This window comes from Musa acuminata, chromosome BXJ3-4 (genome assembly GCF_036884655.1).
Source record: "Musa acuminata AAA Group cultivar baxijiao chromosome BXJ3-4, Cavendish_Baxijiao_AAA, whole genome shotgun sequence".
Taxonomy (NCBI): Eukaryota; Viridiplantae; Streptophyta; class Magnoliopsida; order Zingiberales; family Musaceae; genus Musa; species Musa acuminata.
This window is the reverse complement of record NC_088352.1, coordinates 19260825-19279189: the sequence shown is the minus strand read 5'-3', so window position 1 is coordinate 19279189 and position 18365 is coordinate 19260825. Positions and strand designations below refer to the sequence as shown.

The 18365-nt window shown below is 39.3% G+C and overlaps 2 protein-coding genes across 5 annotated transcripts; both read right to left on the bottom strand.

Annotated features, from left to right (window-relative positions):
• Nucleotides 1–5166: 5166 nt before the first annotated feature.
• On the bottom strand, nucleotides 5167–14199 carry LOC103972973 (uncharacterized). Of its 4 annotated transcripts, none has more exons than XM_018821239.2 (9): nucleotides 13803–14198; nucleotides 12202–12443; nucleotides 9529–9998; nucleotides 9316–9437; nucleotides 9158–9224; nucleotides 8861–8944; nucleotides 7089–7183; nucleotides 6120–6314; nucleotides 5167–5982 (listed from the first exon to the last, which is right to left on the bottom strand). In XM_018821239.2, exons 1-9 carry the CDS (start codon nucleotides 13992–13994, stop codon nucleotides 5713–5715), a joined length of 1737 nt encoding a protein of 578 aa, XP_018676784.2. In that variant the 5' UTR covers nucleotides 13995–14198; the 3' UTR covers nucleotides 5167–5712. The 4 variants fall into 4 exon arrangements, with proteins under 4 accessions (XP_018676784.2, XP_018676785.2, XP_018676783.2 ...); XM_018821240.2 differs by having other exon boundaries at nucleotides 9176–9224; XM_018821238.2 differs by having other exon boundaries at nucleotides 8861–9224; nucleotides 9316–9407; nucleotides 13803–14199.
• A 304-nt stretch (nucleotides 14200–14503) lies between these two features.
• On the bottom strand, nucleotides 14504–16146 carry LOC103972974 (CBS domain-containing protein CBSX5). The gene is made up of 2 exons (XM_065145055.1): nucleotides 15752–16146; nucleotides 14504–15522 (listed from the first exon to the last, which is right to left on the bottom strand). The coding sequence occupies exons 1-2, from the start codon at nucleotides 16078–16080 to the stop codon at nucleotides 14679–14681; spliced, it is 1173 nt and encodes a 390-aa protein (XP_065001127.1). The 5' UTR covers nucleotides 16081–16146; the 3' UTR covers nucleotides 14504–14678.
• Nucleotides 16147–18365: the final 2219 nt, after the last annotated feature.

Sequence of the window (18365 nt, the reverse complement as noted above, 5' to 3'; positions counted from 1 at the left end):
GCTATTTGGTGGATGTGGAAGGAGAGATGTAACAGAATCTTTGAATGCCAACACACAAACAATGCTCAGCTATTGAAAGAGATTATTAGAGACTCAAGATCCTGTATGGAGCAAGATCTCAAAACGGAGCACTTTACCCAAAGAGAAAAAGATATTTTTATCAAATTTAATTTTGCTATTAGCTAAAGATCTTGGGAATGATGCCAAATTAAGTACCCACAGGTAGTTTTGATATATCTGGATAAACATTTTCTATATTGATTATAATTAGGAGTTATAGTCTACAGCATGTGTAGTCATAACTATCGCATTCGCACTCTATGAGTTACTTGGCTTTGTCTATGACTTGTATAGATAAAGCTATTTGTAGAAACTTTACACATAATCAATTTACTTTTACTTACCAAAAAAAAAAACTTAAAATTTATTTTCATGAATTGTATCACCAAGTTAATTTTTCTTGATATATTTCATATGATGATTTGAAAAATGATATAATGAGAAAAGTTTTGCACTATTGTAACCATTCATTCTTTTTTACAATGATAAAGGGGGGAGCAAAACTTGTTAGCTTGCTCATCTTAAAAAAGAAGCAAGAAGTGCTATCTTGCAAATCTCAAGAGAAGTTTGCATGTTCTATAGTGAAGTAGGAATTGCATGTTTCAAAAATATACTAGTTGCACTTTTCTCATTTTTATTGATAACAGAGAGGGAGAAATGTATAATGATGATTTGAATCATGCATGATAGGATGCACTTTAATTATATATACAATACTCATGATAATGATGTATCTTTCGACATAATGTGCTTTTTCAATGATGCACTTCTTGATGATGGTATAATTGTCATCTCTGATGGGCTAACTGGCCTATCAACTTTGTTTAGTCTAAATCATTGACCAAAATGCTTAAGTTGAAATTGATAATAGTACACTCATCAGACCCTTATAAATCAATCTTAATCTTGCCCACTTCCGATGTGGGACTAATCAGGGGTGTTATAATAATGCATGCAACACTCTAAGAATTAGGCATGATAAATATTTTGAATGCATAAATTCCTTGATACATTTTTCGGACTTCTCAGTTTTTTGTAACTTGAATTTTCTTTTTAAATCGATATCGCTTTTTCTTTCTCATGATATTTACAAAAGAAAATATTCCACTTTTGGTATTTATAACTTGATGTCTTATTTTCATGTGATGATCATGAGTCCTTCCTCCTTCTATTTACAAAGGAAGAGCCATGATTCATGGATTTTTAGATTAATGACTTGATCTTTTATCAATTCCTATCAATCCTTCTTCCTTCTATTTATAAGAAAAAATATTTTATTTATTCATGGATTTTTTATCCTTTATTTGATGATCCTCTCCTATGAATTCTTCCTCACTCTTCTCACGAAAGAAGAAATTTTATTCATGGACTTTTAGTATGTGATGATCATTTGCAAGAAAATGGATTTGATTTTTTGGTATGGACATCTTGATCCTTTATGATGAATCCTCTCTCTTTACTATAGTAGAAGCTTGATTTAATGAAACTTAACTTTCATGAATTTAGTTCTTGATGGAGAATAAATTTCTCCCTTAATATTCTTCCTCTTCTTCTTATTTTTATAACAATGGAAGAAAGACACTTGCACATCTCAAGAAGAACCAAAAAAGCTTTTGCACATCTAAAGCAAAAATGCTAGCTTGTCCATTTCAAAAACCAAAAGTAGTTATCATGTAAAGTCTTTGCTTAACTTCTCTTTTTTTTTTTCCTAGCTTAGATAAATTGGTGTAGAATTTACTTGAATATTTTTTTTTTAAAACACTTGTTGAATGGTTCTCCTTTTTCTTGATGACAAAAGGGGAGAAATGTGGAAAATTGATGACAACTAGGTATTATGAATGTTTGAAATAATATGTAAAATGTATCATATCGTAAATGTTTGAATGTATTGCGAATGCTTGAAATATGATTGGTATCGTCAAATACATCACAAATACTTAAAAAATATCAAAATGTATCACATATGCATCGTGTGTATCATAGATACTTGAAATGTATCATGAATGCTTGAAACGCATCGTAATGTAGCATGGATACTTAAAAATGTTTCATGCTTGATTTCGTATCGTTGTGATGAAGTATCAAACTTATCATTCTTAATTTCCTATTTACAATTAGTATAATGCCTCGGATTGATGAATTGTCATCTTTTATCAAACTTGAAATTTGAATCTTGCTAAATTTCATATTTGAAATTGGTATGATGCTTGAAAATAATGATTGTCTATCATCATTCGATATTGGACTTGACAATGGATGTCATGCCTTGACATCATTTTTATTATGATAAATACGTGGTATCATATTTTGAAATGGTAAATCATGATTAGTATAATGATGTGCATGTTAATAAGTTTAAATGTATATAACTTATTGATTTGATGCTTGAATTCAAGAGTGTTTTTTTTTTTTTTCAAGTATGATAGATAGGGGGAGTTAAGGTTAACTCTGTCATCAATTAATTGTCATCATAAAAAATGGGAAGATTATTGAATCTCATATTTTGATGATGAAATCAATTGGTAAATTGTTTAATCAAATCTATATGTTGAGAAAAGTGTGGAGGATTAACTACTATACCGATCAAGGCATAAAGCAAAATGATGTGCTAGAGTCAAGATCGAGAATTCTTTAGGAGTTCAAGAGTTTGTCGGGAGTCTAGAGGTAAATCGGAAGTGCCGCCAGAATTGGCCGACGAGAAGCTCGTTGGAACTCGCCAAGAAGATCATCGTAAAGTCTAGGAGTTTGCCGAGAGTCCATTGGAAGATTGCTGAGAGATCGTCAAAAGTCCACCGGAAGATCGCCGAAAGAAACCTAGACTTATCAGACTTATTTTGTTTAGTATATGTCTTAAAAATCATAATTAGCACATAATTAGGCTTAGGTTTGGGAGGTAATCACAATAAACCTGTTAAGGGCCAATTGGGCCTATAATTGGACTGGTTTGGGCCGAATTCAAGGCCTAACCAAGTTGCTAAACCCTGTCTAGCGGTGGCACCACTAGACTAGGGCGGTGGAACCGCCCAGGGCTTAGTCATTAAGAAGCTTGGGTGGTGGTACCACCCAAATTGGGCAGTAGTATCGTCGGTAGTTATTACTACTATCAAGCGGTGGTACCGCTAGAGCCCAGTCTCCGAGGCTCTGTCAGGCGGTAATACCACTAGATTGGGTGGTGGTACTGCCCAACACAGGCGGTGGTAACGCCAGTACCCTGGAAACCCAAGATGAGATAATTTTTTACTCTAATTTTGAAGTCATTGGAGTCTATAAATATCGTACCCTTTTTTGCATGAAATGACAATCAAAGTGTGAAAAAAATCTTCAAGTGTTAGGGTGTAAAAGTATTGTAAAAGTACAAAGAGTCCTCCTCTCTCTCTTTAGTTTTGCAATCATCCAAGAAGAGATGTGAGGCCTGTAAGGGTTGTCTTCTAAACCCATAAAAGGGAGAAAGCATTGTAAAGAGGTGGTTGGTCTTTGCTTATTAAAGGAAGATCATCAGTAGATGCTGGTGACCTCAACGGAGGAGGAATCAGGAGTGGATGCAAGTCGAATAACTGAACCACTATAAAATTGGTGTATTTTTTTTCTTGGTGTGTACTTTACTTTTGCTGCATTCCACTTTACTTCATTGGAAACTATCTAATCCCCTCTTCTCTACTCACTTACAAACATATTCAAGTCAAATGACATTTCAATATGGTTTTTGTCAAACTAAGTGTTTCATTGTACGAAGTTTTCCGAAAGTGATTAAATTTGTCGATTTTATCCGTTGCAAAGATTGGTGCGCAAAAACTTGCATAACCAAAAAACTACATGTACAAGTGAGATTGTGTTACCTAGGGAGATCGTATATCCCTAAATTCCTATAGATCTATGGGAGAGGATGAATGAGGTCAATTTGTCCTCCTCTCTAGCGGTGATCCATATGACAGGAGCTGCGAAGACACTTCTCAAATCCCTACACAATCCTCCTCGTAGCCTGCACCACACAATCAAGAAAGGGATGCGCCTTTTTGCTGTCCACACACTCCAAATAGGGACTGCAGGTTGAGAAGGAGAGGGATAGAGGAGAATAGGAAGTGACAACCAAAAAAGACCTAGCTCATGATCCTTTGGTTCCCTCATATTTATAGAGGCCCTTATCAACTTAACCTTAATGGATCCTACCATATTGGGTATTGGATCTCCATCTGACTACCCAAGCCTCTTAGATTAATGGGTCTCTACCCAATAATCTCCAATTAGCTCTTATTGGATCTCATCCATAGGATCCAATAATTCATGGGTTTATTGGATATCCAATAAGATATGAGCTCCAACGGATATCTTATATTCGAACTTCTACTCATCATAACATCTATCATATGTGTGTGACCCTCTAAGCTCAATATTGAGCTGGCCATGAATCATACCTGTTAAAACTCCCTCTAGCTTAGTGAATTTTTATCTCCATAATAATTCACTGACTCATCGACTACGGACGTACTAGGCCACTATACCGTAGTCCTCATATCAAATAGGGGAATCCAATTCTTTGAACATATCTATCCTCAATTACCGTATATCTATACTCCCTTATCCATCTAGTACCTCAAAAACTATATATTGGGCATGGTGCTATCAAGGGCATACAGTTTTACTTAAATCTCGCTCTTATCGAATTCTCTCGGAGAACTCTTCACTATATACAAACTTATTAGAAGGGCCATGCTTTTTTTACTATAAAATATGTTTAAAATAGACATTGATTCTTATACATTCTCGATCAATATTTTGTAAAACACTAAGAATAATATTTTTAAAAAATATATACTTCAATTTTAAAAATCGAAAACATAAACATACTATTTATCATATTATAAAAAATAAATATCATAAATCATATTATTAAGTGAAGATAACATATATATTATTTAAACTTCTAGTGACATGCTAATTATGGTTCATATGACTCAAAAACTATAATATCCAAATTGTTATCAGCCACTCGTCACTGCCACTATTAATCTTAGATCTAATCTGAAATTTATTCACAACTTATTTTGTAATTTAATGCTCCAAAACAAATGTGTCAGAAAACACACACACATAAATGTTGATTATAGCTGACAAGAGTAATAAATTAATAAAAAATGACTTATACATCTATACATGAAAATTGTAAACTTCGAATGTTCCGAGTGAAATCAAAATTTGACTGTTTTATTTTTTACAAAAAATAAATGACAAACACAGGATTGGAGTCCACAATCTTATGATAATCTATCAAATGACTTTATCAGCTAAGCTAGTAAGCATATTAAAAAACAAATGAGGACTTCACATCCTCGCATTTTCCCGCATTTTCTCAACAATATGTCTGCTCTTCTCCTCTATATGGCGTTTCTTTTCTTCCAGCTTATCTCCCATCATCTTTCCCAAATCCATCATCCTCGCATGCATACTACTCTTCTTTGGCTTCTCATCTTCCTCAGGAGGTAGTAATGTTGGTTGATCGTCCCATCACAACTGCCTCCTTTGGCTATAGCTAATTTCGGTTTCACAGGTCAACAACGGTGTCTTCAACTAAGTATTCATGCCACCATGAGAATGATCAGGTGAAGCAGATCCAATCACTCTGCCACTGTCAGTGGAAGACTCGGGGAGGGCTTCCTACGTTGGCTGTTCGACATGCATTACATTCTTTGCTTCGTCAACTTTGTCATCAAGACTGTCTTTAGTTTTGTTACTACCATCAAGCTTCGGTTTGTCTTCCCTATTTTGGGGCACCGGAAACTCAGGCCATGTCATTTCAGTGTTTTCATTGTTGATCCACATAAATGGTGCGACTTTTCTTGGTACCCAATCATCCTTTTCAGCCAACATCCATGGGATGCATATGGTTTCACAATTAGGGAGCACAAGACTGTCTCGAATTGCAGCCTGCAAAGTAACATTGCCATAAAGTTAGACGAGCTTCTAAAAGCGCAAGATACTACATAAAAACTCGTACCAAGTTCCTGAGCTATTATACTAACATTTCAGACAAACGAAATATGAACATAGAACTAATATAGCACCTTAAATCGATTGCTGATAAGCAAAGCAATGTGGCTGCTGGTTATTTTCCGATCCCCAACTGAAGACTCCAAATTCCAATCTAATTCTGGCATTGTTGTGAAGCCAAACCATAGTTGATCAGAAGGTGGTGGCTTTATATATAAGCGCAATGTCCCACGAAGTGAAGTGACTCGTATTGACAAAGAAAGTGGTACCTTTTGCAGAAACACAAATGTCATCCTTATAAAATGACTCTAAAATTATGTGGATCTGAACTTAAATGTTCAAATTGTAGAAAACAGCAAATGGATTCAACAAAGAAGAGAGAGCCATTGAGCACAAAATTGATGCTAAATTATAGAAAAAATCAAAGCAAAAAAGAAAATGTTATCAAATAAGTCAGTCCTTACAATAAGGAAAGTACTTCAATCAGTACAAATTACAAGTATATAACATGCATATCCTGTTAATTCATTACCATCAGACTGTAAGATTACTCATTTTCACTGGGCTAAAACCTTCTTGATGAGAACACGACATTCCCCTATATATAGTATTACTCACTGAGCTCAAAACTGCTTGTAAATATATATACTATTACTCATCTTCACTAGAGCTCCAAAATTCCCCTATCTAGTTTCTTCATCAGGGTACTGGTCTAAACATCAGTTGATAAAAGGGATGTCTCTGTGATCCTATACGAGAGCAAATATGAGTCAGACAAAGTCAACATGGAAAGGACATTAAAGGGAATTAAGTGGCTGTCTATGTGATCCAACTGTAGTTTCCCGATGTGCTTCTTAAACAACTAATTCCGTTATGAAGAACCGGAGTATAATAATGTTGAAAAAGTGATAAAAAAGATCCATCAACATCTTTATCACATCTGTTTTCAAGTAATAGATTTCCAACTGCAAGTATCATATTATCGAAATTAATTATCTTTTAAGAATTATCAACTTTCTGAAATACATTAAACTGAGACAAACCTGTGAAACTTGATTAGCAAGAGAATGTAGGACAGCCTTCCATCTAGACACATGACCCGAAGTCCAACTGGCACTCTTGGAGTTTCTAAGGCCATCTGAATAACAATACTTGCTAAATTTAGTGACAGAAAAATCTACAATGAATATTTTCTTATTCACTTGGTGCTAATATGCATCTCCACGTCCTACCTTACTGCATATATCTTTGTGTGAAGACAAACATATGTTATAAGATGCACAATTTTTTACCAAAAGCAAAAAATTACACTATAAAAATTGAAAGAATGATAGTATGATGATATGAGAACAGAATACATGATAGAATGAAATTATTACAGGTACACACAATTTCATTTGTCAAGGCCTGTCAAACACAAATTTGAAGAAATATCAAATGAGTAAAGTTATTGATACCCATATAACAAGTCTTAAAGGCAAAGAAAGAATTTTTTTAATAGTTGATCCAGATAGCATTGTTTCTTGTCAAAACATATTGGCCAGAATATCAACTTACAAGTACAAAAACTATCTTTATTATGCTCAATGACAAGGTTCGCCACACCGCAACATCGGGCGGTACATATTGGTTTGACAGGGGACTGGTACAGGCGTTATTTCAGTACACCCTACCATGTGTTGGTATGCTCGGTATAACTCAGGACAGTTCGGTATATACCATAACAACAGCTGGTCAATACATCGGTACAAACTGATAAGATGAACAATGCTCAAAGGTATAAAAGTTCTGTTATGTACCATCCATCAAATGGATCATGCTATCCAAATGTGATTAAAGGTCTCATTTCATCCTAATAAGCTAAATCTATACCATATCACCTTAGACTTTTGGCATATACAACCCACATGAGAAGTCGTACTTATTAAAAAGATGCTAGATTAAGTGGTTGATTCACAGTAGGGATCACATACCTCAGGATGAAGCAAGAGATCGTTGTTGGAGGAAGTAGAACACATTTCAAGTGTTTTCTAATACTGGTTTACTGTGGCATTTTTTTTTTTCTACTTTTTTTTCACTTACCTTCCGGTGAGAGACAAGTCAAGTTCAGAGAGGATATGGATCATCAAAGTTTATCTTTTTGGTTCTAGGGGGCATTACTAAATCTCATTATAATGTCAAAATACATTGGAAGGTGATTCATAGTTTTGAATTTAAACTTGCATTTGAAACATAATTTAAACATGGCATAACAAATATAGTTCACAGAGCATGGAATAATCAATTAGCCACCTAATATAGTAAAATGGACCATGGCAGAAAGCAAGAAAGTTATAAATACTTTTTACTCGCTGTTATAACATGGTAATGTTGTGCGTCATGCCTGATTTTAGGGAAGTACAATGTGAACTAGTGTGACCAATATCAGTCTCCTAATTGTTTATCTAAGACAAAATCTAAAATTAGCAATTTCAAATTTTTTTTAGTAGAAATTTTCATTTTTTTCTAAAATTCATGAAAGACAATAAAATCTTTGCAGTCAGTCAGAATATGGACAATTCGGTCCGGTTATCATTCTCATGTTCTCTCTGGAAGAGACAAAATGGAGAGCTGAAACATGAGATGATGACTCCTGATCTTAGCGAAACCAGAAACTCAGATTACTCATACAACAGAATGCATGGAGTGAAATGGCAGTGAGCTTGACATTGGCTTCTCTTTGTTTCCCATATTAAAAATACATTTCTATAATTCAACATACTGCAGCATTCTATCAGAACAAAAAGATATTTAACTTGCAAAACATTACTCTCACCTGCTTTATCCACTTCATTTCTGTTACTCATTCCAGTGGCTGAGTTGCTTGGAGATTTCAACTGGTTTCCATAATGCTCAATACCTTCAAGAAAATCGGAATTCAACTCGTAAGTAGAATTTGATTCTAAACTTGTTTTTATCAAGTCCTTTTGCAATTCCAATTCACAAACTTTAAGTCTTGTCTCTATGTCTAATATTAAACCACCAGAGTATTCGATATCAATTTCCATAGACAACACCTGATTCAAGTCTACAGGGAAAACTCTCATTCTATGAATGTAAGGTAGAACGCTACCAAGATCTAAGCCAGTACATGATATTTCACACAGATAACTTGGTCTTCTTGTATTTGACAATGTCGTCTGTTCACATAAAAAGGAAATATCAGAATCCTATATATGAACAAAGAAAGCAAGAAGGTGATCAATCGGGATAATTTAATATGAAAATAACCTGGATGCATGCTTTTATGAGATTATTGATCTCAATACTATTTTTTGCATCAAAAAATAGCCTTGATAGCAACAGATTCCAACAAAGTGTACCTTTATCATTTACAATCTTTTCATCAGCAGCTGCATCATGAATACCAGAATGCAGATATTATGAAAACGAGTACAAGTTTGTTATAAAGAAAGGCTGTGCTAACATCTCAGAATGGCTTACTTGAAAATTTGTCTTCAGATGAACTAATTACAAATCCATCACTTGATGGTGCACCAGTCGTGGAAGGTAACCTCTTGTCAATCTTCCTTTCACCACAACTTGATAATGAGATTGAACTTTGTCTACTTTCTAAAGCATTTTTCGAAGCCTTCTTAGAAATTTTTTTCAGAAAAAATTGAACTCTGGAGGATCCATCAATCCTACTTGTTCTGTTAGTAGTCTCAGTATAAAGCGTTGATGGCTTCAGAAAGGAAGGATATTCAATACTTAAGGATGACAGATAGTCTTGGAAATCTTCACCCAACTGAGAGAACCAGTTCCATTTTCCCCTATCAGGGCAGGAAGCAAGACGGAGTGCTTTGCACCAAGATTCCTTCTCCCAAGAAGTGTCAAAGTACAAGTAACATGCCTTACTCCCCTTATAAATCTTTGAGTCATTGCTCTCCAATTTAATGGGATACCTTTTAGCCCTAAGACGGGCAAGTCAGACAAAAAATATTAAGTATTGTTAAGCTTGGCAATTTATTCTAGCATCAAACATGAAACAGGAACATATAATGAATGACCTTTGTTGTGCACATCCATACACGGTATTCAGATTACAAGTTGTGGCAGAAACAAACCTAGTTAGGCCATCAACACTGATAAAAATCAGTCATTTTTGGGATTACAACCCAAAACAAACTGTTATGACACCATTATACTTTCACTTGACCACATTATACTGAGTTCCATTAGTTCTAATTATCAAGCAGCAGCCCTTATGGAGATAATCCCACATCCAGGACAAAAAAGATGTAAAATATAAAGATAAGTTATGGAGGCCTGTCAGCAGATATAGTGGATCTCAAACCTTATTTCAGACTGTTCTAATTTCTTCGAAATCTAATCATGTTTTCTAAAGATGTTTCCACTTTATTTCTTTTAATATTTATGAGGTATAAGGCTATTCTAGAATTTACTACTTGATAAGGGATCATTTGGTCGGTCGGCCATTGGTACAGCCCGTAGGCTCGCGAGGAATTATTCGCTTTGGGCGATGGGCGTACCCGCACAGTTTTGTCCTTTCAGAGCATGTGAGCTCCGAAAGGCCGCCAGAGTTTTGTCCTTTCAGAGCATGTGAGCTCCAAAAGGCGCCTCTGACGGCCTTTCAGAGCATGTGAGGCCATTTAGTCCCACATTGGTTGATGAGTATGGGAACCAAGGGCTCATAAGTCTGCTAGGTCTCCCTTACCCTCATAACCAAGGCCTTTTGGAGCTCACATAACCAAAGGGACAAAACCGTGCGGGTACGCCCATCGCTCAAAGCGGATAATTCCTTGCGAGCTTACGGGCCGCACCAATGGCCGACCAACCAAATGATCCCTTATCAGATTGGCGCTAGAAGGAGGGCCCGAGGCCTGCACCTTGGCCGAGCAAACTCGCTCCCGAGCCATGCACCTTGGCTATAAGCCCTTAGCTCCCCTACGAGAGGGAGCACTGATAAGGTCATTTAGTCCCACATTGGTTGAGGAGTATGGGAACTAAGGGCTCATAAGTCAGCCAAGTCTCCCTTACCCTTAGAGGCGCCTTTTGGAGCTCACATGCTCCAAAAGGATAAAACCGTGCGGGTATGCCCATCGCTCAAAGCGGACAATTTCTCGCGAGCCAACGGGCCGCACCAATGGTCGACCGACCAAATGGTCCCTTATCACTACTGAAGTGATTCTTTTCAATATGTCAATTCAACCATACTCATGAACTTTATATTTAATATTTGTTGTTTCCTTTGTTGTTTAGTGGATCTTGCAACAATATCATGCCTTCATAGCTTGATAAAAATATAATTGCCAAAACTAGCATATGCTAGGGTTGCTCAATTCACTATTTGAAGACTTGTCTAATATATTGAAATTCAGATGGTTACTGAAGAAACGCAATCATATTGGCTTGCTCGAAGCCAACAAGATATAGTGATCATTGCTGGTACAATCACCTAGAAACCACATGGGCACCAATGTTAGACATAATTGTTTTTCTTTTCTTATTGTATCAACAAAATTCTACAATAAAATATCTATATCCATAAACACATAAAAGATTTGTCTGTTTCCTTTACATGTCATTGATATTGATATTCTTTTTCTCTTTTTTGTGAACAAACTGATGAACATTATGTAAAAGAATTAAAGCCTCAAAATTAACTGAAACTCAAAAGACCTAGAACAAAACCAAAACTGAAAATGGACTTGGAACCTTGAGTGGTACTGAATATATGCTGTTTAAAGTAGATACAGCATATCTCACAGACAATATATGTTTCAGAAGGGTCTTTGACTACCTACCTATACTTCATAGACATTATACACTTCAATATCATAGTATAGCTGGTAAAGGATATAGTTTTGTAGCTCAAACTGTAAATACTTCCAAAGAACACTCTTGTGTTACATAAGTAACCAAGTTCAAGAGAGCAGTCTTGTATAACAGAAGTCATGTTCCAAAAGTTGTAGAACTCTTTTGGGTGATGCAGTGCATATGACAAGAAAATGCTTTAGTATGATAGAAGTAAAACATAACTGGCTTCAAATTATTCTTAAAAATACATAAGAAATTCTCTTATCCTAAATCCTCCATGTAAAACTGTGTCAATGTGGAAATTTCTGAAAGAGCAGTCCCTTTTAAGTAATTTACCACTTTTGTGAAGCTAAATTTGATGCAGAAACAGCTACCACCGTACAGCCCAAAAGTTGTATTGTTGTTTTAGAACCATCAGAATTGGACAAGATTAATGACTGATCCTTAATTTTAGCATATCTTTTGACAGGAATAACCTCCAGGATATCATTTTTCTTTTGTTGTTTGGTCCCTTTTTTTGGCAATTCATCAGTGTTAATTTTTCGAACTTTTTTTGGTTCTAGTACCCAAACTGAGCCCTGGTATTCAAAAGACAATAAAGCATAGATGTCAGCTAATGCAACACATAATGTAAACAGCAATGTTCATACATAGGCACAAATATCAACACGAAAAATGCAATGAAGGTATAACAAATCATGGCTAACTGATTTTTATTGACACATGAAACCATGTTAATACAAGCAATATCTTCAGAACCTATTCTACTTCCAGCTAGCCACGAAAGATTTCAAGAGCTAAAATCTGTCAGAAAAGCTCAACAAGCTCACAGAATTAAAGAAACACATTAGATTAGTTCATGACACTAAATAGCTGAATACATACTAAACAATCTTTATTCAAATTGTTCAGAAAGTTCATCATCGGCAAAGTGCAGTGCATGCAAAATTTTAGATACTAGAAGCAATGTATGGATGACCAATCTGATTCCATTAAATGTACATGTACATATATGTACATGTACATGTACATATACGTACATATACATATACACATATATGTACACACACACACACACACAGACAGACATACATATAATAATAATAATAATAATAATAATAATAATAATACAAATTACCACAAATACATCACAAATATAAAATACCACTAAAGCACACTCAAATTCCAACATTAGTGTAATGAAACAAAAACTCTAAACCTGTTTCAGTTAAGATCTTCGTAGACACAAGAAACTCATATTCCAGGTTACAGATATTTAGTTTTGGCAGAAGTTTCATGAGTTTTTGAGTCCTAATGCATATGATGCTGATAAGCATATAAGCCTCTGAGTCACGATATCTCCTATTGTTAACACAAGGAAAATACCAAATTTAAGAATCCAAAACCAACAAGTGCAAGCCAGAAGAACAAGTCAGATGAACTAATAATGCACTGAGCAAGTAAAAGGACTAGCTTCACTTAAAGGGTCATTGGTGCAAGGACTACGTGGAGCACCTCAGGACCTATCCCTGAAGATATAAAACTTCTTCTTATTGCTAAATGCTATGGCCGCTCTTACTAATTCATAATAATCAATGGGAAATTGGGAATTACTACCAAATTGCATTCTTTGAGATGTCAGTAAAACGACAGATTGGCAAGTCATTCTTAGACGTTGTTAAGCAAAAGTCATCATATTTGGTTCTATTTTTCCTCATCATCATTCAGATAACTATCCCTAATTTTCCTCAAGTAGAAAACCAATGGCACAGGACATCAACCATCCAAAAAAAGCAAGTTTCAACATCTATTTTAAATGAAATCCTTCGAACTCACCAAAACCGGACCCATAAAACAAGGAAAACTACCGAGACCAAACCCAATTCGATACCAAAAGAAGCAAAAGGCCAGCGAGCAAATCGGTTAGAAGCACCGACCATCTTCTCAAAGGGAACAGTGAGCGACCGCTCGGCATCGAGACCGTGGGCGATCAATTGCGACCGGGAGGCCACGCCCACAGCGAGCCGCTTCCGGCGGAGGCGACCCATAAGCCACAGGAAGGCCAAGCCCTCGGCGGCCACCAGGGCCACGAACCCCGCCACGAAGCCGAACAAGAAGGAGACGAGCATCGTCTTCGCATCGACGGGAGGGCACCGAACCCTAATCCGAGGGGTTCTTGCAAGATCAAAGGAACGAAAATCGGAAGAGAGAAGGGAGGCGAATCGGCCACTCTCTCGCTCCCTATCGGGGATTAAGCGCCACTACCGAGTCATTTCGCCGAACGCTTCTAACATAGTGCGAGTCCGCTTCAAACGCCGGCGCTTTAGATTTGTTGGGTCGAGATAAAATGGACGTGAAGACTGAGATATTGGGGCCCAAAGCTAACGGTCTATGGGTGGGGACGAATTTAATGCTACGTCATTAGAGAAACAGAGCTTCGAAAAGGCACACGAACACGTGGCAGAAATCAAGGGTGGTGATTAAATCTCCATGATGGTAAATTAATGGTTACGATCACTTGCATCTTTATATGTGTGTGTGTGTGTGTGTGTCGCATGCTGATTTATTGGAATGATTATTCTGCATTTATATGTTAAGCTTTTAATTTAGATTAGCAACATCAAACACATTAAACTCATAAGCTAAATGGAAACGTAGCAATTAACAGCAACCATCTAAACCAACACATTAAACCCCCACAAACAACGATGCTTAGCGGACTAATAATGTACACGTACAGGAGCAGCTTAATTAAGAGAGAGAGAGAGAGAGAGAGAGGCGCATCGCTCTCCGCGCTCGTCGAGTCGAAGAAGCTAATCCAGCTGCTCCCGGAAGACGCTGAGGATATCAGAGAAGGCGACGATCCCCACAAGGAAGTAGTCGTCGTTGACGACCCACACGTAGCTCACCCGGTGCGTCAACGCCTGTATCATCACCGCCACCAGCGAGCTCTCCGGATGGCACACGATTGCTTCCTCTGACCGTCTCCCCATCCTCGCCGAGTAGCTCCCTGACCTCCCCGCCGACCTCAGCCGCCTCGGCCTCTGCAATGCCGCTGCTGGCGAGGACTCCTCGTCGGACGAGGACGAGGACGAGGAAGAGGATGCCGAGGACAAGAACGGCGGGGAGAAGTCGGCCTCCAGGAGCTCCAGCATGCTCAACAGCCCCTTCTCCTGCAACCTGGCCTTGATGGCGCCTATAGCGGACTCGGGCGGAGCACCGAAGCAGTCGACGTAGGCCATGAGGTCGCCGGCGGATAGCGCGGCGAGGGCGGCGGCGACGCGCTGGTCGCAGTGGACGAGGGTGGAGGGGGAGATCTCCCCGAGGAGGCGGCCGTCGTCGGAGACGACAGCGACGGAGGTCTGGTCGACGAGGGCGGCGCGGATGAGCGGGAGCGCGGAGAGCGCGGGGTCCTGGGGGCGGACGGCCAGTGGGGCAGGGTGGACGAGGCCGAGGTCGGTGACGGAGAGCGCGGGGGCTGGGGAGAAAAGGGCGATGGAGTTGAGGAAGAAGCGGACGAGGTCCTCCTGCGTCAGCCAGCAGAACTCGAGGGCGGCGCCGCCTCCGCCCGCGGGCTTCCTCCGCGACGCGGCGGGACGGAGGGGCACCACCAGGCTCTGCGCCCCCTCCAGAATCGCGTCGAGGGCTTCCAAGATGCTGCAATTGCCATCAGGAAGCGTCAAATTAGCAACGCTATTCATCAAATCCACGAATTTAAAGCAGAAAGGTCTAAAAATTCTACTAGAAGAGTATGTATCGTAACAGAGAACCAAAAAAGACCACTGTTTGTCTTCTATTTCCCCTTCCGTAGATCCAGAGAACAACATAAGATACTCCATCACCGAAAAAAGATCATCTTTTTTGAGGAAAAGGATGGCGGATGCACCTGGAGCTGGGCTCGACGCGGCGGACGAGGGGGGCGGCGGCCTTGGGCGGGAGGATCACGGAGACGGGTGCCGCGAGGGCGGCACCGGGCGCCGCGATATTCTCCTTGGAGCAGAGGTAACAGACGATGTCGACCATGCACACCGTGCCGACGCAAGCCTTCCTATCGGGCCGATTCCGGTCAGCGGCCCAGACGGCGAGGCGGTCCTCTCCGCTGCTCCGGAGGGCGATAAGGGCGTCGCCGATGGTGGCAGAGAGCGGCAGCGACCTCACTGCCGGCTTCCCGATGCAGAGGTCGGACACCTCACGGGCCAGGGAGCTCACTGCCATGCAACGCTGGCGTTTCCCGAAGAAGAGAAACAAAAAGCGTCGTCCAAAGGCCAGAAGGAGTCACGGGCGAGGGAAGCGGGGTGATGCGCGGGGCACTACTTATAGGCGCGGTGACCGGGAGCAGCCGGTGGAAGCAGGTCAGCCCGATGAGATGGCGACGTGGGAGGGGGCTACAGGCGGTCGTAACTTGGCCGGCGGGGATTCGCGACGGAAGCGGTAACTTTGTTCGTGAAATTCAACGCGTCGCCAAAAAGTTGCTTCCGGAGCAATCCGCGTCACGATACGGATTCCCTTCCCTTCCATCGCAGCCGTCTTGCCTCGTGATGCGCGTCACATCTTGATAAGAAGCCTGATCTCGATAGAGACCTCATCTTCATAATAACTATTTAGTTATCTCACCAACATATATATATATATATATATATTGCAAGTGGCTTGGAAATAACCTATTTGGCTGTAGGTGAGGTGACACATGTTTGACTTAGTAGGCTTAGTACAATCAAGAGTTCCATAACTAAATGATATTTTACAGACAAAGGCATGAAATTGGTCCTCATAAAAGAATCAACAATAAAATATTCTATATGATGTCAAAATCATGTGATGAGTAAAAGATTTTAAATAATAATTGGGAAAATAAATCATAAAATGACGCAGATGAGTGAACCATTCTACAATGCAAAATAGTGAAACCAAAAATAATCCTCATAAATCAGAATCTGGCCTAACTATATATTGAGGAACAAATTGAAAAATATTCATGTATAAAATACAGAAAAAAAAAATACTGAATTGGACTCTAATTCAAGAAAATCCAACATAATGAAGGTCACATTGTGGCTTCATTTAGATGCAGCATGAAACAAACATGAGTGGGTGTAAGGGAAATTTCTTATATTTCTCCACCTAATATTTGGGATGTCATGCTTTCCAATCCCTTCAACTGATTTAATCACCATCAAGAAAGAGAAAGAAAACGAAAATGAAAGAAAACAACATTGGTTAAGGACACAAGTCTTAATTTTAGGACTCAGTCCAATCCCTAGGAATTTGGCTGATGCAAAAAATAATAATAATGTTTGCTACATAATACAGCATGAGAACTCCTCCCCAAAAGTTCACTCCCAAACACTTTCTTTCATGTGTGAAATGTTATTCTAATAATAAATAATCATAGATCTTATTAATGTTAGGGAAGGATCGGTTAAAAGAATAGAAGATAAAAATAATTATTGAAGAAATTTTATTGAAGAAGTTTTAGCTTGAATACATTAACATGTCCCTTTTCTATTTATAGATTTTTCTCAATAGAATAGAAGATTTCCCTCAACAGAATAGAGACAAGATGGTGCTCCTGTCAAGGATATCAATTTTGGATTGATGCAAAGAATGATTTGTTGAATCTCGGATTTTGATGATGAAGTCAATTGTCATTTGTTATCTAATCTATGTGTTGAGATAAGTGTGCAGGATTAACTACGATGAGAGTAAGACAAGCAGCAGGAGTTGCGCCGGAGTCAAGATCATGATCACGTTGGGAGTTCGAGAGTTCGACGGAAGTTCGGACGGTCGTCGGAGGTTCAGAGAGAACAGATCCGAGAAGTCCAGAAGCTTGCCAAGCGAAGCTCGTCGGAACTCGCCAAGTGGATCGTCGCAAAGTCCAGGAGTATGCCGGATGTCCGCAGAAGGATCACCGAGGGTTATCGGTTGATCGACGGAAGTTGGCAGGAAACTCGCTGGAAGAAGCGATTGACGCATCGGAGCAAAGCTGCAGAAGTTGTCTTAGAGTTAATCGTAGTTAGCATGATGATTAAGCATGAAAATGGGAGGTGATCCCATTAGCTTAATCTTGGGGCAATTGGGCCCCTGAAAAGATTCAAAGTGGGCCGAATGGAGTGAACCATTCGGACCCTGATTGCACCAGGAGGTGCAACCGCCCCAGCCAGGAGGTGCAACCGCCTGGGCTGTGGGGTTGAGAGGTGCAACCGCCCCAGCCAGGAGGTGCAACCGCCTGGGCTGTGGGGTTGAGAGGTGCAACCGCCCCAGCCAGGAGGTGCAACCGCCTGGGCTGCGAGGCTGGGAGGTGCAACCGCCCCAGCCAAGAGGTTGCACCGCCAGAGCTCAAGTTCCGAGCTCTACCAGGCGATGCAACCACCGAGCTCAGTCTTCGAGCTCTGGAAAGATAGGTGCATCAGCCTGAGCTCAGTCTCGAGCTCTGCCAGGTGATGCATTCACCAAGCTCAGTCTTCGAGCTCTGGCAGAGAGGTGCATCAGCCTGAGCTCAG